The sequence below is a fragment of the Brachyhypopomus gauderio genome, unplaced genomic scaffold (genome assembly GCF_052324685.1).
Source record: "Brachyhypopomus gauderio isolate BG-103 unplaced genomic scaffold, BGAUD_0.2 sc65, whole genome shotgun sequence".
Taxonomy (NCBI): domain Eukaryota; kingdom Metazoa; phylum Chordata; class Actinopteri; order Gymnotiformes; family Hypopomidae; genus Brachyhypopomus; species Brachyhypopomus gauderio.
The window spans coordinates 416,888-444,431 of record NW_027506886.1 but is presented as its reverse complement, the minus strand read 5'-3'; the positions used below and the strand labels follow the sequence as shown (position 1 = coordinate 444,431).

Here is a 27,544-nt window from a genome sequence, read left to right as displayed (position 1 = left end):
GGACATTTGTTTCAGAGCTTGGTACTTTCTAGCCAGGAATGTTTTTGGGGTTTTTATTTATTTATTTATTTTTGGACACTGCTTTAATTGTTGTTATAAATTTACTGGTTACAATTAAATTGGGGTTTATGCTGCACTGGGTGAAAGATTTTGTTGGATCAAGCTATAAATTTCGAGTGTCTGCAATATCTTGCCTACCATAACAATGTAAATAATCTGGTTTCAACAAGTGTTGTGTGTTTTACTCACTGGGTGTATTTTACTATACTTTATTAATAGCTCAATGATGGTCCCTTTATGGTGGGAGAACTAACAACGTTCTTGTATTTTTAATCTCTCTTAAATAATTTTCCTTTGCTCACTCTGATGACCTGTAAATCAGCCCACAGGCATTTTGATTATTTGTTCAGATTCAGTAAATTTGAAACCTGAATGACACTTTCAAGCACTGAATCTGGGATAATGCAAAGTGTTTTATCATATGTTTTCTTTACTTTTAGTTATGACCCCTTCATTGTACTACTTTCTCACATGGTCCATGAGGTTTTGCTACACTAAAGTCTGTTCTTCCTCCTTTTTGCCTTAGACCCCATCCAGTGAAACCAATGAACACACCTGAAAATCAGCCATCTAGTAACATCTCCATGGTGAAAGACTTGAAGTCAACAATCATCCGAGAAGTGACTGAGAAATCAAAGGTGAGCGTATTTATGCGAACAGCAGACTAATGCAGACACTTGACGTTTCTCATTCCATCAGATGTTTCTCACATAAGCTCATGCTTTGTTGATGTTCCCTCTCATGTTTTCTCCTGCCCTTTCCTCAGACGTCCGAGGGCGGCCCATATACCCAGCTCACTCAAGAAGAGCTGATAACGCTGGTGGTCAAGCAGCAAGTTGAGCTCTCCAAGAAAGACAGCAAGATCCTGGAGTTGGAAGACTACATTGACAACTTGTTGGTACGCGTCATTGAGGAGCAACCCAGCATCCTATTGGCTCTTAACTCCAAAGTTTAGGATGAGGGCCAGCACACGGGGCTGTGAACTGAAGCAGTGAATGGAGGAGATAGGGGACTTTGGTAATTAGTGCTTCCCATATCTCTGGTGGGTCAAGTGCTCCAAGAACCAAGCAATCAAGAAAAGACGATGTGTTCCAGGCTACTATCTGAACGTTATGGTTTTCAGTACACCCCTCTGAACACCTGCGTTTGCTTTTCAGTTTGCTTTGGTTGGGTTTATTTTTATTTTGATAGAAATAAGTGAAGGTGAATTGTATGTGCTGGGAAATCTACTGTTGCCTACCATAAAGTTGCATTTGTACCATTCTGGCCTTATCTGGGGCCCGAAGGGTGAAATCAAGGCTGTGGCGCAGTGCTGTATCCTGCTGCCTGCCTGCTGTGCACTGAAAGCACTTTCTGTCTGGATGCAGAGATCCTTTCACAAAGGGTGTCAAATGAAGGATTACCAATGTTCTGCATTTTGTCTTAATTTGTTTTTTTTTTTTTTACGTTCTACAAATTGACTTCAGTTATTCACAAACGAAGAACCCTTAAGTTTGCGTTCCCATTATGATTTGTACTTGGACATACAGCTGTAATGGGTCGTAATCCTGGACTGTTGCTGGTGTTTGTCATTGCAGTAAGAGTGATGGATCTCGCTTTATTCTGCACTCCATACATCCTGGCTGAGCATTGATGTTTTTGCTCTTGATTGACAAGTGTATTTTCTATCAGAAAATAGTCAGTACATTACTAGCAACCCATGAGCATATGAGGGAATATATTTTATTTGCAAGATCACAGCTGTGAATTTAAACACTGACTAAAGGAATTTTGATTATGTTGGTTTTGTTGTAATCATTATAATTGTGTAATCACTAAGCCTACACCTAGTTTATGGGTAGTCTTGTAAATGAAGATGATCACCACTAAACTGTTCTCGTACGTGCTCAAAGATAGTGTTTTCATTAATTTATTTCTTCTATTTTTAGTCTTATGATCATTTAACAAATTGTTTTATGTAAAACAAGGTTGCTATGGTGTGTGTGTGTGTGTGTGTGTGTGTGTGTGTGTGTGTGTGTGTGTGTGTGTGTGTGTTTGTGTGTGTGTCCGTGTGTGTATATATATTTTACTAAGTTTTTACTAAGTTTGCTTCCATAATTAACCAAGGATTACAAGTTTTTTTAAGCGCAGAGTTTTGATCAGTCAGTATATTGCTCTGCACAATATGTACACCTTTATGTATACCAAGGTTATGCTACAAGGGAGGCCTTTTAAAGGACCGTACTACACAAGAGAAGGGTGGTTGTACTACACACTGGTAGTTCAGTGATCCCTGTTTGAACTTATAGGGACATTGCAATAAGACTAATTTACTGTATACTTGTGCCTTCTTGGTTCTTTCTATGTAATAATTTCTTTCTACATTTTGATGATCAAATATATTTTGGATAAAGTATGTTTATTGTTTAATAGATGATAATTTTATCTGTTTATTGCAATGGGAGAGTAACTGAATGCTCATGTATTCTGCTCTACAAAACCAAATAAAAATATTAAATCCTGTACCTTCTTTGACGCTGGTTGATATTTTTTCACTTGTACATCAGTGTATTTTGTCCTCAAAATCAAGTATTTACTGAACGATACCATGTTTTTCACAGGTTGTTTAAAGTTTACAGTTGTTTACAGCTTTGGTACATCTCACATCATTATTAACATTTGCACAACAATAAGTTCATTTCTCAAAACGATTAGTACGAAGTGCAAAACCTGACCTGCAAAACTTAATAACCTGCAAAACTGTGTCACTTACTCAAAATGGATAGTTTAGTCCTCAAAAGGAAGTATTCATGTCAGTAAAAATATCAGGGTCCTCAAAATAAGTCCAGACACCATTGTAAACAAACAAGATGTAGAACATGTAAACATTATAAACAAAAAAGTCAAGTGGCTTGGTCATGTTTTCATCAGGACTGTTCACTCAGCTTTCCCAATGCCCAAAGGTCAGGTCATGGTGACATTACCTGAAAATGCTCAAGACAGCACTATACATTATTCACACGCCCAGTTGAAATCTACAGGCAACTGACTGTATTTAGTGAAGTAAATGTGCATGTTTCATTTTTTACTGCATATGCTCTATGCGATTCCAGGATGTTCACAGCATTGGGTAAAAGCAAAGTACAAATGTATTTACAGCAAACATTAGCAACACCCCCTTTGGGTAGAACTCTGCACAAGTGTAAACAATCACAGTGTATATTGGAACATACTGTACTGTAAATCATTCTCGCACATCCAGACGTTCCTGTCTGACTGGCCACATATTTTCGTCAACATCACAGAGAATATCTTCCCTTGCAATGCAAGGGACTTATCTTCTTGAGTGGCCAATCCACCCTCTGCAGGACTCTGCTGGGACGTCGCCACTGGCAGGGCCATTTGGGTATGTGGATGCCAGCAATACATCGTCCATCTCCAGGTAGAGAAAAACTGCTCTACTGCACTAAGGAATGGAGAGTTGCGAGGGAAAAATTCCACCAGCATCGTTTTCATGGGCTGCAAACCACTGTGAGCCAGTCTGAGTGGTTTTTTTATTTTATTTATTTTACCTTTATTTAACCAGGAAAGACTCATTGAGATTTAAAACCTCTTTTCCAAGAGTGTCCTGGCCAAGACAGCCACATAAAACATTTAAAATACAACAACAGATACACAAAAACATAGACAAGAAATGTCATACAGTTAAATATTAGTACAATTGCAGAAGCCAAATGATCTGTTTTGTCTGTCCTTTAAAATTGATTTAAAATTCCCCAGAGTGATGAGAGAAGATAACTTTAATTCCTTCTGCAAGTTGTTCCAGGCGGAAGGGGCAGAATATTTAAAAGCCTTTTTACCCAGTTCTGTTCTGACCTTTGGGACCTGCATCAAAATGATGTCCTGAGAGCGCAGGCCGAAATGGCTGATGGGTCTAGTCAGAAGTGAGCATAAATAAGAAGGATGGTGCCCAAGAATGCATTTGTAGATGAAAAACAGCCAATGAGACAGTCTACGATCAGTCAGAGACGGAATTTTTGCATTTGCATACAAGGTACAATGGTGGGTTTTATAGCAGCAGTTAGTCATGAAACGCAGGGTGCAATGATAGACAGCATCCAATTTTTTTAATTGTCGGGCTGAAAAACACACGTTATCCCATATTGCAACAAACTTGTTGAGAATGTCTCCCTTTAGACTCATCTCATTCTCAGGGATTATGTGGCTGTAAAGAGAGTCTAAAAACATCAGCAAGTGTGTGTTGTGTGGACCAGAAGACGGGGTGCATAGGTGAGGATGCCATTTTTGGAGAGGGCATCGCTCATTACAATAGTCACTCCTCATTGGCCAGAGAAATCAATGGCTGCCTTCTGTCCAATGGGATTTCTTCCACGCCTTCTACCTGGTCTCCAACTCCAGGACATTTTATACCAGAAGAGAGAGAGAGAGAGAGAGAGAGAGAGAGAGAGAGAGAGAGAGAGAGAGAGAGAGAGAGAGAAACTAACATTTCCTGTTTACCAATGCATTTTGGAAACCATATTGTACAGTATCAACTGCCGTGTAGGTGTATTGCATGGCACTATAAAGTATCCAGTTTACAGCACTGTACAATACACTCACCAGCCTCTTTATTAGGTACTAGTTAGGTGCTAGTACCAGGTTGGACCCCCTTTTCCTTCAGAACTTCCTTTATCCTTCGTGGCATAGATTCAACAAGATCCTGGAAACATTCCTCAGAGAGTCTGGTCCATATTGACATGATAGCATCACGCAGTTGCTACAGATTTGTCGGCTGCACTTCCATGATGCGAATCTGTCAAATGTAGGGATTGAAACGGATTCAATATTCCCAAAGAAATAGTCGTCCTTTATAACAGAGTTTTGTATCGCTCTCAACCTTAGGGCATTGTTCGCAGTCACCATTGCACAAATGACTTCCTTTTTAAGGAGGGGTAAAAAGGGACCTCCTCCACCTCTGCGAAGTTGTTTTGCAATCCTATGTGGTGCAGAGCAAATTTACAGTAATGCACTAAATACTGTAAATATGGCACTACACTACAATACAGTAAATCTGTTCTGCAATAAAGCTGTAAGTCTAAATGCAAGTTGTTGTCCCACTGTGAGGCTGTGATTGACTACATGGTCCAAAATTGTAGAGTTAATTTCATTAGGAATCTGCCTATGTACTTGGCTTCTGCGTCATCTTCCCCTGTTTTGACCCTGTTGCCATCCCAATCCTCTACGCATCCTCACCCCTCTTACACAATGCTGACCTTCTTCTCTTTCCAAATGGCTGCCCTCCTACACAAGAAATACTGAGACGAGGAGAGACGAGCCTTTGCTGCTATCTACCCTGGGCCAGCCACCTCCTGCCTAACCAGCTATGGATGAAGGATCAACCCACTGTCCTCGCCCCTCTGACCTTCCCAAAATCTCCCCTGCTACAGTTGTATCTCCACAGCCCCGGACTACTACTGACCATCAAGAAGTCTAAGACTCATATGAATAAGAATTACATAGAGACACATAACTTCATTGTTTATGTATCTGTCCAATTATTGTTGTCATGGTGACTGGCGTCGGCCAGAGGAGGATGGGTTCCCCTCCTGAGTCTTGGTTCGTCTCGTGGTTTCTTCTTCATGCCCTTAGGGAGTTTTCATTTCCATTGTCGCCCTTGGCTTGCACACTGGGGGCTTGAACTCGGACATTTGTAAAGCTGCTTTGTGACAACAACTGTTGTAAAAAGTGATTGATTGATTGGTTGACCTTCCATTTCTGTGTCAGTATTATTGAAATGGTTCACAGTATGTCATGATTGGTTCATATATGCTTGACACTTGAGGGTTCATGAGATTCAGCTGTGTAGAAGTGTATATTGGTTATAACTAATGCTTCAAATGCTCATCATCAGTGAAAACTGAGGTTCACCGGAGAGAAATTGTTCAATTTGGGAGACATTTTCAGGAAGAAGTTAAGAAGAAATGCATAAGATTTGATTTTGACAACTAGTTCAACATTTTTGTATGTAATGATTCAAACAATGAAATGAGGACCATTCGTTTGATAAGGAATGACTATTCAGCATTAATTAGTTCATTTTGAGTGACATGACTATGATGTACACACATGTGGAGGTTCAACTAACAGTTCTGAGAATTTTATTTCTTATAAAAAAAACTACTATACACTCTAACGTGTAACTCCTGCCCTCTGGTGGACCAATATGGAATAACCCTTTATCCTGTGTGCAATTCAAGGCTTGGATGTTCTGGGGAGAAATTGGATCCACTTTGCCTGCTTTTGCCTGCTTTGATATGTATGCTTATCAAAATAATTTACTGCTAGTTAAGTTATTTCTGCACACTTACTGACAGCCCTTAACTTCTAGTGCGTGTGGTATAACGTATATAGGCGCTTTGTGACAACATGTGTTGTGAAAAGCGCTATACAAATAAACTTTGATTGATTGATTGATATCACTTTGAACATCAAAATCCCGTATAATGCGTGTGACAGACTTTAACTTGTTCCCCTACTTAACCGCTAGAGGTGGTGTTTCTTGAACCTTGTCGATTGAACATTTACACTTCATCGTGAGTTTAGAAATAGTTCTGTATTCTAAATAGCCTACTACATACTGGGTCCCAAATCCGGGAAACCGTACGTAGTATGCGACCACGTGAAAGATACACATTTTCCAGTACACGGCGAAAGCCATCCACTTGATCTTTGGGTAACAGTCCTCGAACCCATGTTGATAGGCTAAAACGCTTCCGCTTTTGTGTCTTCGTGCCATTAGAGTGTGTCTCATAACACTACGCAGTACAATGCCACATTCAAAGTCAGCATGAACGTAAAAGACTTTCTTATAGGTTTCAAGTGGTTTACTGAGAGAATGGCGCAACCACTAGATGGCGACACAGGTCCATATATCCCTCAGACTTGCATCGTTTCGATCAGTGCAGCATCGATGAGCACGTGTACATTGAAATGGAGATGTTTTGTGGCTTGTAGGGTGCGTTTTGACCATTGCTTTTCAGAGGACTCAGAGGATTTCAGAGGATTAAACACTTTAATCCATAACCATTTACCAGTATCAGTAGTGTGCAGTGCAGTGGTCAGGATTCTTCTGTCCCTCAAGAAAGATCTAATAGTACCGCCAAAACTGGCTGAAGTTGGCTTATTATTCGAGTTTTCTCTTCCACCAAATGATGTGCCCGTATCCTAAGATACATGTAGATGCGTATTTTGACACGACGACAATACATTTTTATTTACAACATATTTGATATGGCAATACCTGTCAACCATATCTATCTATCTATCTATCTATCTATCTATCTATCTATCTATCTATCTATCTATCTATCTATCTATCTATCTATCTATCTATCTATCTATCTATCTATCTATCTCTTTCTTTCTTTCTTTCACTGACCCTGAGCAATTCTCATCTAAGAATCTAAGACAACGTACTGTAGGAAAATTGCACTGTTTCTCATTTCCTGTATCTTTATCTCTTGATTCCCAAAGCGCTCAAGGAATTTGACAATCGCAAAGATAATTTAATAGAGCACTCCGTGAAGAAGATGAACGCCTACCTGCTTTATGCAGTGCTTTGCCACTGCAGTAAGTATAAATTTGATTCATGTACTGACTGCTGGAAATGACATTTGCAGCTATGGTGTGTCCATGGCAAAACATGTGAACCGAAGCTATGGAAACGGATGCACTGGACTGACATTTGAGATTTTGTGCGGATCTGTGGTTGTAAACAGACTCTATTTATTATGCGTTCATATCCAGAGTGGCTCACCACGCCGTTCCCGTTACCTCAACCATCAGAGGGAACATGCACAAGTAAGCATTTTTTTAAGTGTCCTGAAATGCATGCTACCTTCATGTATGTAAACTGCTCTATTTCAAGGTCACGCTGACTTTAGGAACAACGTCGTTGGTGGTAGGTCCCTGCCCTCGCTACGACCCTAAGTGCTGTCTGCTCGTGTTCAGTGTGAGGACCAGTCGCATAGCCACAGTAATCTCCCCTCAGCGCCCACTCAAGAAAACCCCGACACGCCCCCAGCACTCAGTGAAAACTTCACTTTGATGAACTTTGGACTGTTCTGACTGTTCTGAGCTTCAGAGAGGACAGGTACACAGTCCAGTGTGAAAGCATGAACCTGCTGATGTTGAGTCACAAACCTCAATCTGGTGTGCATTTACAGTTTTTCTCAGTCGATTTGGTTCATTTCTCAGATCAGAATTTAAATTCTCAAAACTGTTCATTCAGTCTCCTGTGACGCTGTGGTGCTGGAGGAAGGAGGAGGCACGACGTCTTGCGGTGAACAGATAACACTTTTAATGGACAATGACGTGAGCTCCGTGCGGAGGATGAACGTGGAGATTCCCACACTCACACAGACACGAAACTTTAGACAAAGACGAGCACAAGACAATGCGCGAACGCACATTAAATAGGTGAATTACACAGACTCACGTGACCTCGAGACAAGGCACAGGTGTAACAAACGAACACGCTCACAGACAACCCACGCCCACGGAAGTACAAACATGGACATAACAACACGCAGACAACGTAGCGGCACGCCCACAGGGAAGGGTCCGGAGCTGTTCCGTAACAGAACCCCCCACCAGGGGCTCGCTACTCCCGGAGCGTCCGGCGCAGCCGGAAAGCCCCGAACACACACCGTCAGGCAGGTCCGGAGCCGCCGGGATCACAAGCCTCCGGGAGCCGTCTCCCCCGATGGAGGGGACCGCCACGAGCAGCTCTAACACACCTTACCTGGGAAGACAGGGGAGAAAACATTAAACAACGGCACAGCGACAAACACGCACACTGGAACATGAAACACTAGAGGTACGAATGGGAAAAGGAAATTAGGGAGACACAGGGGAATAGACAAACATATAGGGACAGGCAGCCATGGCATCGCTCCGGCTGCCTGCCAAAGGGTGGCACTATCCCTCCAGGGAAAGCAAGCTGGGCGGACGCGGCGGGCGGACGCGGCAGGCGGAACAGGCGGCGGGGTCCCTCCGGTCCTCGGGTTCCGACTCCACACGCGCGTTGCGCCGCTCGGGGCTCCCGCTGGCCGCGCTCCAGGTGGCTTCCCTCGGGGAGCTTCGGTCCTCCCTCTGGGCGCGGCTGGAGTCCTGGCTTTGTGCCGCGCGCCGGCTGGTGTCCGCGGCGGCTCCAAAGGCGCATGACACACCCACCTTGGACCGCTGACCACACCTGGACCCCCCTGCGCTCCTGGGGGTGCCTTCACCTCGCCCCCCGACGTCTCCATCTCCTCCTCGCTCTCGGAGACGCTCCGACCCAGCGACATGGGTTCCTCCGGAGTCGGGCAACGGGAGCAGTCCATGCAGCTCGCCGCTGAGGGGGACCGGGGAACCTCCTTCCCGAGGTGAACGGTGCTCCCCGAACACCCAGAGGCGCTGTCCACCCCCTCGCTCTCCTCCTCGCGCCCCAAAGGCGATGAACAAACGGACGACGGGCGACTGACTTCCTCTCCCTCCCCGTAATAGACGGTTGGAGCCGAGAATACGGAAGGGGGAGGGCTGACGTCCTCCTCCGCGTCGTATCGCTCGGTGGAGGATGTGTGGCCGGAGGGAAGAGAGCTGGTGTCCTCGTCACCCTCCCCGTAATAGACCGTCGATTCGGAGAACAGCGACGACGGGGGGCTGACCTTCTCCTCTCCGGCCGTCTGGAGAGCTGCTGGAACGGAGGGGATACAGCTGGTGTCGCACTCACTCTCCTCTGAACGAACGGAGGAGGGGGGCTCTCTTCCTCTCCAGACTCGTCGCTACCGAACTCCACCTCGGGAGGGGTGAGGGCGAAGGCGCCTACACCCACCATGAATGGCTCACTGGTCTCCTCGGGGAGAACCAGGAGCGGTGCGCTTTCTTCCTCCCTTGTACTGCTGCTCACAACCATGGGTGGCAGCTCCAGGGAAGCGTGGGGGTGTCTCTCCTCCCATGCGCGTACCGCGGATCGGCGGAAGTATTCCGCCGTCTCGGCATCCTCCGTCTCTCGAGCGGCACAGAGCAGGTACGTGCAGACAGGGTCCTGCTTCATCTGCTGATCGGTGACGGAGACCTCGCGGCGCCGGACCGGGGAAGAGCCGTGGTGACGCCGGCTCCTCCTCTTCCCCTTCGGTGCCCGGGTGGCGTATCCTGGCATACGTCTTTTAGTAAGGGCTCGTCTTTCTGTGACGCTGTGGTGCTGGAGGAAGGAGGAGGCACGACGAATGTCTTGCGGTGAACAGATAACACTTTTAATGGACAATGACGTGAGCTCCGTGCGGAGGATGAACGTGGAGATTCCCACACTCACACAGACACGAAACTTTAGACAAAGACGAGCACAAGACAATGCGCGAACGCACATTAAATAGGTGAATTACACAGACCCACATGACCTCGAGACAAGGCACAGGTGTAACAAACGAACACGCTCACAGACAACCCACGCCCACGGAAGTACAAACATGGACATAACGACACGCAGACAACGTAGCGGCACGCCCACAGGGAAGGGTCTGGAGCTGTTCCGTAACATCTCCACATCTCCTTGTCACTTGTGCACGTCATAATTGCATTTCTCATTGTGTTTCACATTTTGCAAATGCTTTTGTACATTTTGCAAATGGTCATGGACAATTGTCTGTTGTTTTTTTGCATTAATTGCTTATGTCATGTTTATCAAAATGTGTTCTACGTATTGTCTTACCCTCCAAAACATTTAGTCTTTGTCATGGTACGGCGGGCCCCCTACTGGTCGCCCCGGTATACAGCGGCAGTTGTCCTGTTGTTGTGGAGATACCCGTCGCTGCAGAAGCAAAAGTCCAGGGGGTGGAGCTGGATGTTAGATCCAACTCCTCCCACCATCGTGTTTTCATTGGTCTGAAGTAATTGTTAAATTAGTAAACTGTAAATTAGTTAAATTAGTTTGTTAGTTTAGTTAACATAAACTGTTAAATTAGTTCGTGTTTACTGTAGTTCAGTGGGGAACCGTCAGGGCCCTCTACACCCTCTCAGAGGGCCTAAAATATTCTTAAAGCATTATATATATAATTATCCAATTTTATTTTATCTACTTACAGTTTGACATTCGACATCTAAACAATTACAAAAATATAAGCAAATAAATTATTCAACCGTGTCTATTCAATCTGTGTTGGAAGGTGAGGGGTTAAGTGGAAGCCTGTGAGCCTGTGTCTCCCCCTATCAGGACTGTGATTCCCGCTGTTCGTTTACAGAGGGACTGGCAGTTATAATTCAGCGCAATACCAGTTTCAAATGACAGCAAAATTGACCAATCATATCTTCTCTCTTAGTGGGCAGGCTTAACTGTATGATAATTTCCGCCCGCTGTGGCGACGCTAGCTGTCGTTAGCACCACCGCTAGCTAGTTTCGATCAGAGCCGTAGTGTGGTGTAAAGCTGAGTGGAAAAAACAGTGAAATAATGGCAACAATTGTGGACCATGTTTTACGTGCAGAATATGCTTACAGTCTGCACTGTCTGTGACTTACAGTTGCACTGACAACAGTTGCACTGACTTAAGTATTTTGACTGCCTTGTTCATAAGCAATGGCACACAGACTAGATATTCTGATGGCACTGACAAATTGATCGACCTAAATATTTGCCTTTGAGGCAAAAATAAAAAATTTTGAGTGAAGTATCTGCTTTTGCAGGTATTTCATTGAGTTTTGCTGTTTGCACTAACTGCTTCGAGAAATGCACTAGTTGTGATGCCAACGTACGATCATGCTTAAAGCAGAAGAGAAGAGAAAAACAAAACATGACAGTGCACAAGAGAGAGAGAGGGAGAGAGAGAGAGGGAGGGAGATAGATAGAGACAGAGAGAGGGAGAGAGACAGAGATAGAGGCAGAGAGAGAGTGAGAGAGATACTCAGCTGCAAGGTGACAGTCTGACATGTCAAGAGGAGGTCGAGTGCTCTCTCTTAGCCATTGGTTTGGGCGTTTTGCTTCCTCTCTTTCCTCTCCGTGCTCCTCGCCCGCCTCTTATTATCCCAGCATTCTTCTTTTCTCCTGCCCGCCTTGCTTTGATTTGCCCGAGCGACAGACTATCAGAAATCATGCCTCGATCACAGCAGACGATTGAGAGACGGTAAAAAAAAAAAAAAAAAAAGATGATGACAAATTAGGGATGGGGATCTGAATGAGTCACCATGGTAACGTGTCCCTTCTCCTTCTTTTTGTAACTTTTTTCTTTTTACTTTGAATTTACTTATTGTGGTTGGGCGTCCGGGGTCGGGCGTCTAGGGCCGCCTGCCACACCGTCTACGATGCTCTTTGAGACCATTGTGTTGCATTCTGTCAGTCTCCAGCAGTGCCATTTCTGTGATATCTCACCATTGAAGCCACAGAAGCAATTTTGGGCGTGTAATGACACAGTAACAATGACAGTGACAGACAATGACAGGCACCCATATTCTCACCCTGAAGCACTTTCTGAATAGATCCTGGACATCCACACTTCTATTTTGACACCATGTGTTCTACCTCCGACTCTTGATTAGCACTTGAAATGCGGGTCGTCATCTTTAAGGACACCATGCTTACACAGAGATGACACGGGCAGCGAGCAGCACTTTAACAACCCCCCCCCCCCCCCCAAGATCCATCCACCCCCTTTTCACATCTCTACTAAAAAATTACTAATTGTTTTTATACACAAGGCAGCGGCTCATTGAGTGTAAATTCAAGGCTTTGGCTAAAATATAAATAAATAAACGAACAAATCAGGGATGATCTGTGCATGGCTACCTCACACATCTGTGGCAAACTCAATTTTTTTTGTGTAATTGGAAAGAACATGTTCTATTTATTCTTGATAGAGTGGTAAATTAGACCAATTTGTGTGGCGATGCAGTAGCGAGAAACAGGGTTTAAGGGAAAGACCCATTGTCTTTGTTCAGTTCACTTTTCATTTTATTTCAGAAGTATTCTAAGCTGTGTGCTTACATAATCCTCAGCATGTTATTACCCTTTTCTGCAAACCTTTATGAAAGTAACACACTCACTGCCATAAACATGACTGATTTTCGCATGCTTGACATTTGTTGGCAATAAGAACGCGCAAAGTCGAAACGTGACAACCGAGTTGGCAGATATAAGCACTGTAGCCGCTCCGCGTGCTGTTTATTAATACCACAGAGCACATCACATCGATCTGGACGGCACGTCCTAGAACTAAACACAGAGAAGACAACACCTAGCAGGACGGCACTCTCTTATTAATGTCTTCCGAAGTTCACATCCTGCAGTCCACAGCGCAGAATGAAGTAAAGAGATGTGCCTTTGGTGATGGCTTTATTGAGTTCATGGCTCTCGGGACATCTCAGGATAGCTCTCGGGACGGAAGGGGAGGGGTGTGGACCTGGGGATGTCAGGACATTTTTTAAATTCCATATCAGATTGAACATCTGAACAGCCGCTACATTCTCCATGCATTATTCTACATGCAGGCTGATGATGAATTAATACTCTTCACCTTTTACGGAACAAGGTTTTCAATTGTAAGCCTTTGCATTTTTGGCACTACAAATAAAAATAAATAATGATTACATTAATAGTTCTACATTTTTCTGAAACATGTCTAAAATATACAATTACATAAGTCCTATATGTCATTGTTCATTTTCCAAGCATTTTGAATGTTTTGTCCATGAAATTGCACATTTACTTCATCAAAATGTTTCCCAAAAATATATTTTAGTAGTAAATAGCAAGTCTGCTGTAATGTGAAAATACTCTTCAAAGGTAAAGTTCTTTTATATTCACAGTTTCATTCTTCTTTGAAGAGTTCTCTCCTAAAGGGTCAGGAAATTCAGAATAATTCACCCTTGTCCTTAGCTTTCATCCTCAAGGGCTCTATGGAAGGTACACAAGTCTTGGAACTGGTCCTTGAATCATGAATACCGGCCCGTTAACAAAACTCATCCGTGTGAAGGTATCATGAAAGACATTGCATGCTCACATGGGTTGTTTTTCAAAAGCAAGTAAAAGTTTACGTGATTGCATGTACGCACTCGAAATACGCAGCGGGAACGGAAATCTCGGACGCCGCCGTTCGCAACGACAGTCGGTGAGATGAACCAGCGTTTGGCGTCAGATGTCCGTAACTCCAGACCCCGTGTTCCGTGTTCACCCGGGTCGGGGGGGGGCGATTGTGTGCCGTCCCTATCAGAGCACGACGCTGGCGGTGGCGCAGTTGTGGGCGGGCCTCGCCACGCCGACCCGACGACGGCAGGCGAGCATCTTGCGTAGCTCGGCGCGGAAGCGGTCATGCAGCCAGGCGTAGAGGAAGGGGTTGCAGCAGGCCGAGCTCATGGCGCACAGGTGACACAGTAGCTGGATGAGCAGGAAGTAGCGTTTGTCGATCAGGCCGATGTCGATGTCGCGCAGCACGTTGAACACGCTGACGGGCAGCCAGCAGACGGCGAACGCCGCCACCACCAGCGCCACCAGCCGGAAGGTCTTGCGCTTGCGTGCCCGTTGTGCCTCCGCCTGGCTCTGGGTGCGGTGCCCAGGGACCACGCAGTTACGCAGCTTCACCGAGATGCACAGGTAGGAGACGCAGAGGGCCGAGAGAGGCAGCACGTAGGTGATGAAGAGCGTGCTGTAGGCGTAGGCCAGCCGTTCGCGCTCCTGGCCCATCCAGAACTCCTCGCAGATGGTGAAGCCTTCGTCGCGGAACTCCACGTGGTAGGTGTGGGCCACGGCCGGTGCCACCAGCCCGCACGACAGGATCCAGATGCCGGAGAGGAGGTACGCGCAGGCCAGCACGGAGATACGCTTCTTCAGGGGGTGGACCGTGGCGTAGTACCTAAAGAGTGGGAGGAGAGTTAGGCTGGAGGGCGGGGCCTTAGGCTGGAGGAGAGGGCGGGACGTTAGACTGGAGAAGAGGGAGTGGGGCATTAGGGAAGAGGGTGGGACCTTAGTCTGGAGGAAAGGGCGGGACATAAGGCAGGAGGTCGGGACCTTAGGCTGGAGGAGATGGTTGGACTTTAGATCGGAAGTCAGATAGGTCACGCCTTGCCTCATGTTCACTTTTTATTCACCTGCTCGCGACCTTGAGAAGTGTGCCACTGTCTTAAAAGCCTAAACTAACTTAGGGTTTTAGTCATGCACTGTCCCATGCACATTATCTTTCCTGACAGCTTCTGTTCTGACTCACTGGAAGAACCTAAACCTGAAATCCTTCAAAGTAGAGCAGGAGGCTTTCAGAGCCACAGATTTTAATGGGGAGCATTTATGGTGCATCACATTTACAGATAATACAGATTATCTGCAGAGCAGATATTGCACAGATATTCTGTCTGTAACTTTGAACAAGACGCTAAAAGCCTTACTGAAGGTCAGTATTAGTTTTTCCTTCGTCGTTCCTTTCTTCAATTTTTGCTTCGTCTGAAACTCTCACATATGTGGAAAATCTGCCATAATAGACAGCTCCATCCTTTAGGAACTCAACTGAAATGTCCTCAGCTGGCCATGACACACAGGCCACAATCACTTACCTGTCCACCCCAATGACGGTGAGCGTGAACACTGACACATACACGGTCACGGGCTGGATGAGGAACACCAGGTAGCACATGAACCTCCCAAACACCCATCCCCGAGGGTTGAAGGCGTAGGCGAGAGTAAATGGCACGCAGGTGGCACACATCAACATGTCTGAGAAGGCCAGGTTGCCAATGAAGAAGTTTGTGACGTTGTGCATCTTCCTGGTGTGGCAGATGACGTACAGCAGCAGGTAGTTCCCAAAAACCCCCACCAGCACCACCAGGGCGTAGCAAGGGATGATGAGGGGTTTGAAAGACTGGAGCAGCTCCACCCCGGCAAACTGAGAACCGCGTTTCGCCGTGCCGTTGGCTGACTGGACCACCACCTCATACGTGCGGGCCAGGCTGGAGTTCTCCGCGGTGGTGTTGCCCAGACAGCTGGAGGGTGTAATATCAGCTGGCCAACCACTACCGCTGCTCTCCATGCTGGGGGGGTCCAACTGGGCCTGGACTGCCTGGATCTGTGGGAGAGGAAGGAAGAGGGGGAGCACATCTCCAGTTAACATATCGAGCTCCAGAACCCAGCGACATGCGGTGTGACGCTTAGTTTCATGGTTGGCAGATGGCAACAGAAACTGGTGAGCCAGATGGTCGTGGCCTCTGTGTGTGTGTGTGTGTGTGTGTGTGTGTGTGTGTGTGTGTGTGCGTGTCCCAAAGCCAAAGCATTTCACAGAGCATGAATTTTGTCACTTTGTTGCAGCACTGCTCGAATAAAAACTTTTATTAACAAAAAAAACAGGGAACAGTGGCATAATGCACCACTCAGAAACCGGTGTCAGAAACTTCAGTACAGAAGAGTTCAGATAAATCTCTTCTGATTGAAGGCATCCAATTTTTGTAACCAGACAGCTCAGGCTGTTTAGTTTTGATCAGCTCTACCGGCCACGTCCACAGTGAACATAAGTCATCTTCTTCTCAGTGGGTGTCACCATGAACTTTCCAGGAGGTATAGTGTGTGTTATAGCCATATGTATCTGCACTTTGGACTGTAATGAAAATGATCCCCATTCCCTGATGCACCATTATTAAGTAAAGGGTCTTACTGATTCATTGTAACTGCTCTTCAATCCTATGGCCAATGATTATAAAAAATGCACATTTATTTCTGCCTTAATGACTTCTGTTTGGCACTTTTAGAAATGCATTAGCAAAGAAGCAGAAAGAGTCTGTTTCACAAAGATGTTCTCCTCTCGTAAAGGCTCAGTTCAAGTTTAAATGTGGAACAAGAAATGTTCGTAGACTTTCAGGTTTAAAAATTAAATGAACTTCCATGATGTTGTGCAATTATTCCAATTGTTTGTAGGAATTGAGCACAGACAGACGACAAGAACAAAGTCCTGGAGAAGTTTCTTTTCTTTCTGAAGCACAAATCTAGCTCTACCAAATAAAATCTGAACTTGGGTGTTCCCAATTTATAATAAAAGTTTGACAAAAGTACACATTGCTTCTTTATACAGCTTAGACCTTTGCTGAACACAGAAGACACAGACTAGATACTTGCAGAAAGCTACGCATTCTACCATTTCTGGGGTGAAATTCTGTCATTTTCTGGGGAAATCTTCCAAGCCCTCTCAACCACTGCTGGGAAGTGGTCAAGTTAAAAACAAACCCACACAAACACACAAACACAAACACATGTCTTGAGGGCAGGCCTGACTGGCACCTGACAAACTTTACAAAGCTTTAATGTTTCACTTCATTCAGGTTTTATTCCCGTAGTTTCTGTTTTGTTGTTGTTTTTAAAAAAGAGACAAAATGACAAAACGACAAAAAAAAACTCCAGACTTCTCACAAACACATTTAGCAGACTCCATGTGCTGTGTAACAAACAGGACAGAGGAATAAAACCAGCCCTCTGCGGTTTGTTTTGCCTCATCTTGTCAGGTCACTAGGGTGGTGCACCTGCCGGTCTTCTGTCCCTCCACCTTTTTATGAGTGTCTACTTCGTGCTCTGTGGGCTATAGCATGATAATGGACCTATTCAGGTTCTCTTAAAAGCCCACGTGGCAGTGCAGAACCCAGGTAGGCAAAAGACACACAAAACAGCAGCAACTCTGATCTAGTAGCCTACACTGAAATTTGTCTAAATATTCAAAAGATCAAAGCCATTTATACAGGCAGCAAACCCTACTTATTTTTAATGACTGTATTGATTAAGACATAATATACATAATGTGTATACTATCAATGGAAATGATTTAAAATGCATAGTAACCCGGATTTGATCCTACAGTTATAAAAAAGGTTTACCTATTTGTAAGCACTGATCTATATGACTTATTTACCAGTTTGGCAACACACATTTTTAAGAGACTGGCTCTTTTCATTTAAACCACCTTCCCACCCCCAACTCCCATGGCTTAAATCTGAAGAGCAATGAAGTAAGACTGCATTTGTGCATCTGTGCCTGTTGGCTTTACCACAGACGTGTCCTTCCCTCCTGACACATACCACGCCTGAACCTGTGTGCGGCACATGCAAAGTCCAAACTGAATGCACGTATGTGAAGAGACTCTCTCTAACCCGGCAACCTTGAGTTCTGCTCTTCAGACATCGCGAGCGCGCACACGCACGCACGCGCGGTCGTCTCAAGGTTTATGGCTAATGTAAAAAGTCTTGCAGAACCACATAGTCACGTGCATATCACTTTAACAGTCCACTTTCTGTGATCAGGCATTGACCTTGTCCAGGTCAGCTCATGTGTTTTGTGTGAGTTTTATATTCTACTGTAAGATCTCAGGGTTAGTCAGTGCCTCGATTTCTACATAAATTCATTATCTGGACCCAGTGCAACAACAACCTTCTATTAATCGAAAGGAACAAAACTCTTTTAATAGGGCCGCAAAGTTAACCACATTATTCTATTAACTGCCGAATTAACTGCAAAAGGCCCCAGTTGCTTAAATGAGTATACCTGCTCCATCACTATCAACCATTTCAATCATAAACTGAAATGTAATTTTACATTTTGCTAACGTAATATGTAGCATAGCACAATGTGATATGCTAAAATTACATACAGATATAAAATATGCTCTGCGCATAGTCCCCAAACCCCAAATAAATGCGATTAGTCCCTTCAGCAACGCCACTGCTTTAATTGCAAGCTTGATTAAATTGAATAATTCCCTCATCCGAACATTACCTAATCTACTAAGGCTGTTGTGGCATGTTGGTCGGGCACATTGTTCGAGATCTACAGGCCACAGCGACGTTTCCAGAAGGTGTTAAGAGGCTGTCGTGTCTTCAGGTTTAGATTCTGATGCTGTGCGCCTTCTTGATTGGAGCCCGCCTCCGAATCACCTTGGTGATTTTGTTCTACGCGGAGCACAAAACGGATGACAGGAAACCCTGTTATCATCCCCACTCAGATGAAACTTAACGGAGGCTTCTTGTGTGCTCTGGCATTTACAGCACAAGAGGAAAGAACAGCAGACATGATTATTTTATCTCGTCTGCATCCTTTAGGTAATTTGTTGGTATGCTAATGCAAAGGGAAATTGTATGCCACTGGGAAACCGTTTATGGCCTCAGCTGGGTTCTCCCAAACAAAGAAGTCCAGAATGAAAACCACATCGCTGCAGGGCTGCGAGAAACACACAACGTGATTCACAATGTACGACGAGAAATCAACAAAGATAATTCATGTCTCCTAAATCTTCACATATCGCTTAGAATCCACACTGAAACGTTTGAAGATCTTATATAAATGCTACCATCTGCAGCACTATCCCAGTTCACAGCAGTCACTGGAAAATTAATAAGAAACCCTGAGACTTTTGTTCAGTACCTTTATTCCCTTTGGCAGTAAAGCACAAAGTGGTTAAATACTGTACCATAACTAAAGTTATGTGAAAAAATTATATCCCCTAATTTAATTTCTAGCCGATTTCTTACGTCGTTTATATAATTTCGAATGTAATGCTATCCTTCCACAAATATTTTGAAAGCAGTTTTCAGTAATTCCTGTTGTCTGCCTTCCCTTAACGTTACAGAGCTGCATGGGTCCAGATCAGTACATATAAGCGCTGCGCGAGACTTGCTCGCGAAGATTAGCTGCTCCCGCGCGCTCTCCGCAACGAGCTCCCAAGTCTGTGTCCAGATGCTGAGAACATTAACTAGGCCAAATTAACTGTAAATGTGCAAATTGGAGTTTGCAACATGCGAACGACAGCCATACGGAGAGCGCACTTAATAAGCATGGCGAGACAACTATTCTAAGATGTTCAGTTACATCGCCAAATCGCCTGATAAGACCAGCTGTCATCTCTATATTCTTGACCATGGGTGAAACAATGTCGATGAATATTTATGAGCAACGTTCCCCGAATAAAGTTTATTTTGCAAAGGTAAACTAGTTGAAATACTAATGAATTGCATTCAAGATCTCGTCCGCTTGCAGACATGTGAGCCACTGTATGTCATGTCATGTGTTTTATCAGATATTAGAATGAGCTGGAGTACAAACTACACAATAAAAAGGGGTTTTCTCTTCGCTAGTCAGAAGGAAAGATACGGTAGTCTTCACTCGAGAGGCAGAAAGCGCGTGACTTCAATACATCCTACCCCTCGGTGCACGAGCGCCTTAATAGCCTCAACAATGTCAAAGAGTTTTAACTATTTGAATGTTTCAGTAATTTGACCTATAATTAAAACGGCTGTTTTCGAGTTTCATTAGTTAAAATACTTTTTTTATTAGTCGTTCGTTTTCATTCGTATGCTGTACCTGTTTTGCGTAGATTTCGCCGAAATCTCTCCTTTTGTAGAATGAACACAGATATCTTGAGGAAAAATGGGGAAACGACGTTGTTCTACTTGTCCGGTTAATCTGTCGTCGTAAGGAAGGATGACACTTTATCTGGAGAAGAAGCGCTCCTCGACTCCAAGCCCGAAACTTGAGGCAGGAACATAGAGGATAGGTGGAGTCAAGACCACTACAGCTCCTGTAGACCACGAGGGAGGATGCAGGTCATTTAAAAGCAGCCCTACGATTTGTCATAGGCGTCCACTAAAAGCACAAATAGTTCGTTTAGCCTTTCACAGTAAGTATTAAATCCGTTAGATGGGCGATGGATTAGCAGGTGTTTGATTATAGTAATTATTTATGAATATTCACTCATTCCGCGAAGGCTGCTGGGTTGATCTTTTGCCTACTCACTAACCATTAAGTCTTTTTGTTAACTATTTGACCTCTAGAATAGAAGATAAACAGAGAAGAACCACGTCTTTGCTGGTGAACGCATTTCTTTCGACTAGATTTGACTTAAAATAGTTGTGTTGTCCGAGATAGGCATGCTTACTTAACACAGTGTATACTATAGAAGTGAGTGTGTGCAGAGGAAGTACCTGCTGGCCCATTCGCGCATGTTTACTGTTGTGGATCTTAGTGAGATGAGGGCTTGTTTACTTTGATTCAGAGCCCATTCGCAGTCAGTCAACTGGTTTAAGTGTATGTGTAATACATTCGTGAAGAATTCATGCTTGTCTTAACCATCTGAGAAAATAACATAACTTGAGGATCAACGTAACTTGAGTTGTATAGTATCCAAATTCAGCAGTATAACGCAGAGCATAGCCGAATGCTTCGTTTTAGGTGATGAAACTGTTAAATGCTTGTTTCTGTTTTTTATTCTGTCTGACCCTAATCCGCAGAACGTCTCAGTAGTTGTAGGTCAGACGAGTGAATACTGGTCTTTCCTCATCTAACTGGCTGATTTTCTTGGATAGCTTTACAAACTCAGTACTGCCAGCACTACTTTCAGAGTACCGGTTATTTAAGGCTGTGTTTCCTTTCACTGTGCTGATTGAATCATTCAGTTCAGGGCTTACCAAGTAGCCCAGTGGAGTAAATAATAAATGGTTGTTTGACCAAATGATTGAAATGCACTAGTTGTTTTTCCATTACACCACTTAATAAGAATAGATATCACTCCATGATGAAATTCTGCTCTATTGGGCACTTCTCATCTTTTAGAGTTCCCATAGCAAACTTCATCTGTTAGTAGAAACCTAATTAATGCTATTTGAAGTTTTCAATGCGTGGAGTTACAGTAGTCAAGAGGTTGTTCTTTCTTTATAAACCTTTAGTCCCTGCTTTGAGGGGAGATCAATGGCTGGACATGTAAGTTGGGAATGGCTATTGATTTTACAACCCACGGTGATTTAAGGGTGGAGATGGGTAAGCAAAGGCGGCAGCCGTGCCGTGAGCTGCACGCGCAGCGTGGGGGGACTGGTCCGCTACCGCAGTCTGGCGCTCGATAACTCAGGACAACTGGGCTTTCAAAGACTGGCCTCGGGTCAGTTTGGTCACATTCAAAACAAGCGGCTGCATGCGGTATACGTTCATAGAAATCTGAATTGTTAGCGCGTTGTGTAGACCCATACAAATTATAACCTGTGTGTGTTTGCATGGGTATTGTGCATGCTCGCTGTGACCTTTAATAGCCGAATATGTGTTCGTTTTATTACTCTTCTTGGGAAGGCATGGACTATATCACCCTGAAATCCTGACAAGTGAATGAAAGCAAATGGACCCAGTTATCTTGCAAATGAACCATAACCGCCCTAAGTGCAGCAGAAGAGAAAACAGAAAACAAATCAAGGATTGTCTCCAGCCAACTCTACTGAAGCTCAATTTGTGTAGTAAATATGGACATGGGTAGATACAGCTACAGGTGTTTAAAATCTACACCCACAGAGCTAATGTCCCCTTTCAATCCGTAATTAAAACAAGTCACGCTCATTGTTGCAGTCACGTTACCTGGGAGACTCTGTCTTGACTTTAGAGACTCTGAACAATCGAGCTTATGGAAAATGGAAGTCACGGCTCACCCGTCGTACCTGAATGGGCAGTACTTTGCCCTGGTGCTGTGACTCTCAGCTCCATTTAATGTGCCAATGTGGTGAGCAGTGGGAATTTCTCATGGTCACATATTGCCAGATTGGAGATGATTGTGATGCGGAGATGAAAGAGGCCGTGCTTCATGGGCCCCAGCGTTACCTAGCCGAGGGGAGTGGTGAGGTTTTGTATTCCAGACGGGATGAACTGGAACAGTCTGCACACGCTGCATTGTGGGTCGTGTGAACTGTCACATCAGTCAGGTTTGTCTCATTTGCCGTGGTGAGAGGACACAGCCTCTCGCATGGAGAATTCAGGAACGAAGCACTTGTGTTGTACCATCTGGACAGGCAGAATCATTACTGACATGTTTGATGTTAAAATGCTTCAGAGGGCAATGATAAAAGATGTGGGAGTGTGTTTGAGTTTGGCTAATGAACCCAACTCTTAATTTGTCTGCTTCCTGAGATGCACATCCTTTGTATTATACAGTGAATCAAGCAAGCATAGACACTCAATTTAGTTTTCAATTACTCCATGTCTTTTTGTACCTCTGCTTTTCTCCAATTAAGCTGGTTATGTAATCCATACAGGTAGTCGGATGCAGCAGGTACCTGCAGCAGTCTGCTAATGAGTGTTGCTAGACCTTTTCTCTTGTCAGTGACCATACATGAGCTCAAAAATAAATGGAAAAGTTGCAAATTAGCAAGCTTTTGCAAAAGAACCCTAGTACAGAAAATGCACAATGCCTGCCCTTATTAAATGTTATGGATTGTTTTATTACACAACTTGAATATATGCCACTGCAAGTGAGATGAATCACTATTGTGTGTCCTTCTTCTCAAATCAATATGAATATCCCAAAACCATCTGTCCACTTGACTAACAAAGTATTCTTCCATTTGTTTTTTCATTACTAGGGATGGTAGGGTTATCCAAATCTATGTAGGCCTGAATAGCAGGTGCTCGGCAAGTATAATTTCTGCTTCAGTGCTCCTGGGCGAAAGCAAGTATGAGTGCTTGGGTTCCTGTCTGTTTCCTTGAGGCATCCATCACAGGCAACATCTACCACACACGTGAGGAGAGAGGGTTCGGCTCACAGCAGTCCGGCTGTGGTCATCGGAGCGTGGAGAGGCACGGCTCCTTCTTCCTTGGTCTCATGGAAGGGCTCTTTCAACAGCTGGCCTTGAATTGCCGAGCCACATCGTGCCCTCCACATGCACACCGGCGCTCCAATGAGTGCACATGTCCACGTAAAGGCAGGTGCAATAACACAGAGCTCTGGGAAGGCCAGGTTGATCCCGGCTGGAAGTCTTCTTTGCATCCCTTGGTTATTTGAATATGTGATTTATCAGATGGTCGGGGAATATGTGTAAAAAGTTTATGTTTTTGCTACTGGGATTCATTCGTTAAAGATAAAAACAAAGTAGTATGTAATGGAATACATTATGGAAGTAACTTTGGTGAGTGTGTGTGGGGGGGGGCAGAAGATATGGCTTTAGAAGACATGGTTACCTAACTTGATAGCAAAAGAGACATTTTTGACTCGAAGGAAATCCATGTTGACATGAGAGAATATCACTAAGACACGAGAGAATACCACTGAGACATGAGAATATACAGCTGAGACATGAGAATACTGCTGAGATGTGACAGAATGCTGACACAAGACGTTCACTGAGACATGAGACAACACTACTGAGATACAAGAGATTACCTCTGAGTCATGAGAGAAAACCATTGAGACACAAGAGAACATCAATGACATGAGAGAAACAAGGTGAAAACATGTATTTGCCTCTCCAGTGTTCACCTCTTCTTACATAAAAGCGGTGCTGAAAGCCTTTCCCCAAAAAACCTGAACACTGGGACACTTAGAGGGACAGGACTGCTCGTTTTTGAGGTTCCTGCGACTGTCATACCTGTTTGTTCCTGCACCCACCCTCATGTCCTGTTGTCTGGGGGTTCTAAAATGCTACCGCATTTCTTACGGCCTCACAAATGGAATAATCTGTTCTTGCGGGACGTTTAGTGAGTGTTATATAAGATGTCTATCTGAGCACTTTTTTTGTTCAGCACACTCGCTGTCCCAGGGCCTTGTGAGAGTCACATGCTTTCCCTTTTCTTTCTGTAACTAAAATTCTGGAAATGAGAGGTGCTTCATTTTGATTTGTGCCTGAAGCTACTGGTCTGGTCGGCTTTTCCATGGCTTGTAGACAGACAGAGAGCAGAAAGTGCTCCTTTTTTTAATGAAAAGTGTATTAGGGCAGGATCTATCTCAAAGCACTGGAGCTGGTTTGTTCCTTCATCTTATTCTGTTTAACAACTGCCATCTGCTTCATTGAGCATCTCAGTCAGACGCACCTGATGATGTCCCCGCCTTGTTCCTCCGATCAATACCCATGCTCCTCACTTCTAAGATCAATAATCAGTAGAGTCGTTTGCCACCTTGTTTTTTTTTTTTGTAGAAGTGAAACCTCCAGGCTGCGCTGGTAGTCCTGGGTCCTTTAGCTCATGCCTTACTGCAGGCCAAACTCTGGGCTTCAATCTAAAGTCCAACGAGTCTCTTAGCGCCGAGGTGCATCCACATGGCATGGACTGATTATGAGGGTGGGCTGACACAATACTGAACGATGCTGGGGAGGAAATGGCACATGGAAAACGGAAACACAAAGATATGTGTCTTCCTGCTTTTCTGCTAATGTGGGTTATAGGTCCTGCATCAGGGCTCTGGTGATAGGCACACTCTGTAGCAGCTCGTATGATTGGCCACAGGTTCAATTAGGGGTGGCGGTTGAACCAACATTAACAGGTTTAGTATTCAGCCATGACAAACGCTCTCAGTGCAATTTAAAACTCATTGAGCATTTACCAAATCGTTTTTTGAATATATACCCAAGGGTAGGATTTTAAAATTACCTGTGGTTTCAGTCCTGAAGAGAAGAAATTACATATATTCTAAAACTGTGGGTTTTGGTTTTTTGTGTGATTTAAAAAAGATCTTTGATTTATAAAGTCCATTGCTTAAGACTTCTTTTCACCGTCTCTTCCCTATTAATTGTCCACTTCAAAATAGTGAACTATAGGATATTAACACACAACACCGGTGTGAGATCAGCACACTCAACATTATTAGCAATATTAGTGCGCAGTTAATCAGATCACGCCCTCAGGTACAAACGACCGCAGACTACAGATCCCAATGGCAAGACTGACCTCTGTGCTGGAAGCATATATGGGACTAGATGTCTCAGACTTTTAACTGATTCCCAGAGAACACACATTAAGTATGCTATACTAGAGCCGAATAACAGACCTATTCGTTCAGTACACGGGCACATTGGCTCAGATGCACCTGAAGTGGCTTTCACTTTCTGTTTGTGTGCGTGTGTATGCGGGCACACGCGTACTCCGTAGGTGAAAGGTTGAGACAGGATGGAGCCCTAATTCCATGGGGCTAATGGCCCTGCTCTGTGATAGTTGTAATTATCTGTATTGTTCACCTCGTGGGTGAATGTTGGAGAGCACATTACATCCCCTCTTAGCTGGGTTTGAACGGACTGAGAGCATTGCAAGCATAACCCTAATTACACATCCCCGGAGAGGGAGGGCCAGGGCAGAAATGAGCAGGACTGCCAAAGAGAAATATGGTGGTTTTGGAGTGCGAAAGGGGGAATGAAAGAGTAAAAATTAGACTGACAGGCCGAGAAAGGAAATGAACCGAGTACCCCGTCCTCCCCCACCACCGCCATTTGCTTATGCATGTACCTGTGCACTCTGAAGAGAGAATGTAAAATAGGCAGACACAATAATTGAAGGACACAAACTAAATAAAAAGCAATAGTTTTTTTCCTCTCTCTCACTGATTAGTAGACATGGCTCTGCTCGTCTGGAGTATGATCTGATTCAGGCCGACAATATTAATGAAGTTCGCATTAGAGCGACTACTTGATGAGCAGCATACAACTGATAAACAGCTCACGTGGAGCTATTATGAATGTGGCTGTTAATGAACTCACTCCGCGGTCTAAGGAGACACGCTCTCCTGCACTTCGCTTCTGTGTCCTCGTTCGCAGTTTTTTTCCTGTGGTATTTTGTATATGAGGCTTTACAGTGTAATTATGATGGGCACGTGTGCTTTGTGGAGGTGGTTACACAAGGCATTGACCTAGAGAAGCGCGCGCCGAATCGATTCCTTTTGGCCTTGCTACTGAAAACACGAACGTTAAGCAGCAACTCCCACCAGCTTTTTTGCCATTATAAGTTTAGTTCGTTTCAAACCCAATGGCTCACACATACGTACATATGTAGGCCTACACACACACAAACGCACACACACACTGAAAAAAGCCCATGAGCTTTATTTGCCTGGTCTGTTCATAACAAAATGGACACTAAAAATGTCTGCAGTTCTTTCATGTAATTGTTAGCGGCTGAGGACATTTGCTGTAGGGCTCTCAAGTTTTGGATTCATGTCAGAGTGTGAGAGTTGTTGACGGGGGGGGGGGGGGGGGGGGGGTGTGTGGCGAACGTTAATTGTTGAGCGGGGGGGGGGGGGGGGTGGCGAACGTGAAATCGGAAGTGTGGCGTGTGAGCGTGTGAAGACGGTCAAATGCGTGTGTCACACGCTCAATGCGTGAGACTTGAGAGCCCTGTTTGCTGTATTGCTTGTACGTGTGTCGTTAATATTACCAGTCACCTCATCATCTTTAATATCTGATCAACTTATTTCATAAAGTAGGCCTTCCATTTCATGCTGTGAGGACATCGGAAAAAAGCATATGGAAAGAAACATCCTCATAATATACCCAATATACGGCAGACAGATAATTAGGGACGTGAAATGTCTTATGTTTCACTTGTGTCTGGACCACAAAAGGAACAGCGCTGATTTCGCAAGGCGTTTGCGCATAAAGCTCGATGTTCAGTGTTGATTAAAGCTCAAACCCGACACCAATCCTTTTGCTTTCGTTCCAGCGCGACGACAAGAGATTTTTTGTCAATAATAAACAGACGGACAAAGCTCGTTCGCCCTTTTGCCGGGAGCGTGA

At 44.4% G+C, this 27,544-nt stretch overlaps 2 protein-coding genes across 2 annotated transcripts; one reads left to right on the top strand and one right to left on the bottom strand.

Annotated features, from left to right (window-relative positions):
- Nucleotides 1–337: 337 nt before the first annotated feature.
- Nucleotides 338–2,554, top strand: LOC143490388 (rab11 family-interacting protein 1-like). Its single transcript, XM_076989100.1, has 2 exons — nucleotides 338–698; nucleotides 827–2,554. The coding sequence occupies exons 1-2, from the start codon at nucleotides 606–608 to the stop codon at nucleotides 1,013–1,015; spliced, it is 282 nt and encodes a 93-aa protein (XP_076845215.1). The 5' UTR covers nucleotides 338–605; the 3' UTR covers nucleotides 1,016–2,554.
- A 10,527-nt stretch (nucleotides 2,555–13,081) lies between these two features.
- On the bottom strand, nucleotides 13,082–20,535 carry prlhr2a (prolactin releasing hormone receptor 2a). The gene is made up of 3 exons (XM_076989044.1): nucleotides 20,382–20,535; nucleotides 15,608–16,116; nucleotides 13,082–14,916 (listed from the first exon to the last, which is right to left on the bottom strand). The coding sequence occupies exons 2-3, from the start codon at nucleotides 16,078–16,080 to the stop codon at nucleotides 14,274–14,276; spliced, it is 1,116 nt and encodes a 371-aa protein (XP_076845159.1). The 5' UTR covers nucleotides 16,081–16,116; nucleotides 20,382–20,535; the 3' UTR covers nucleotides 13,082–14,273.
- Nucleotides 20,536–27,544: the final 7,009 nt, after the last annotated feature.

Coding starts and splice junctions, on each gene's coding strand:
- LOC143490388 (XM_076989100.1), top strand. CDS start 606: ATGAACACACCTGAAAATCAGCCATCTAGTAACATCTCCATGGTGAAA. Junction 699..826: donor AAGTGACTGAGAAATCAAAG/GTGAGCGTATTT, acceptor CCCTTTCCTCAG/ACGTCCGAGGGCGGCCCATA.
- prlhr2a (XM_076989044.1), bottom strand. CDS start 16,080: ATGGAGAGCAGCGGTAGTGGTTGGCCAGCTGATATTACACCCTCCAGC. Junction 14,917..15,607: donor ACCGTCATTGGGGTGGACAG/GTAAGTGATTGT, acceptor CCCACTCTTTAG/GTACTACGCCACGGTCCACC.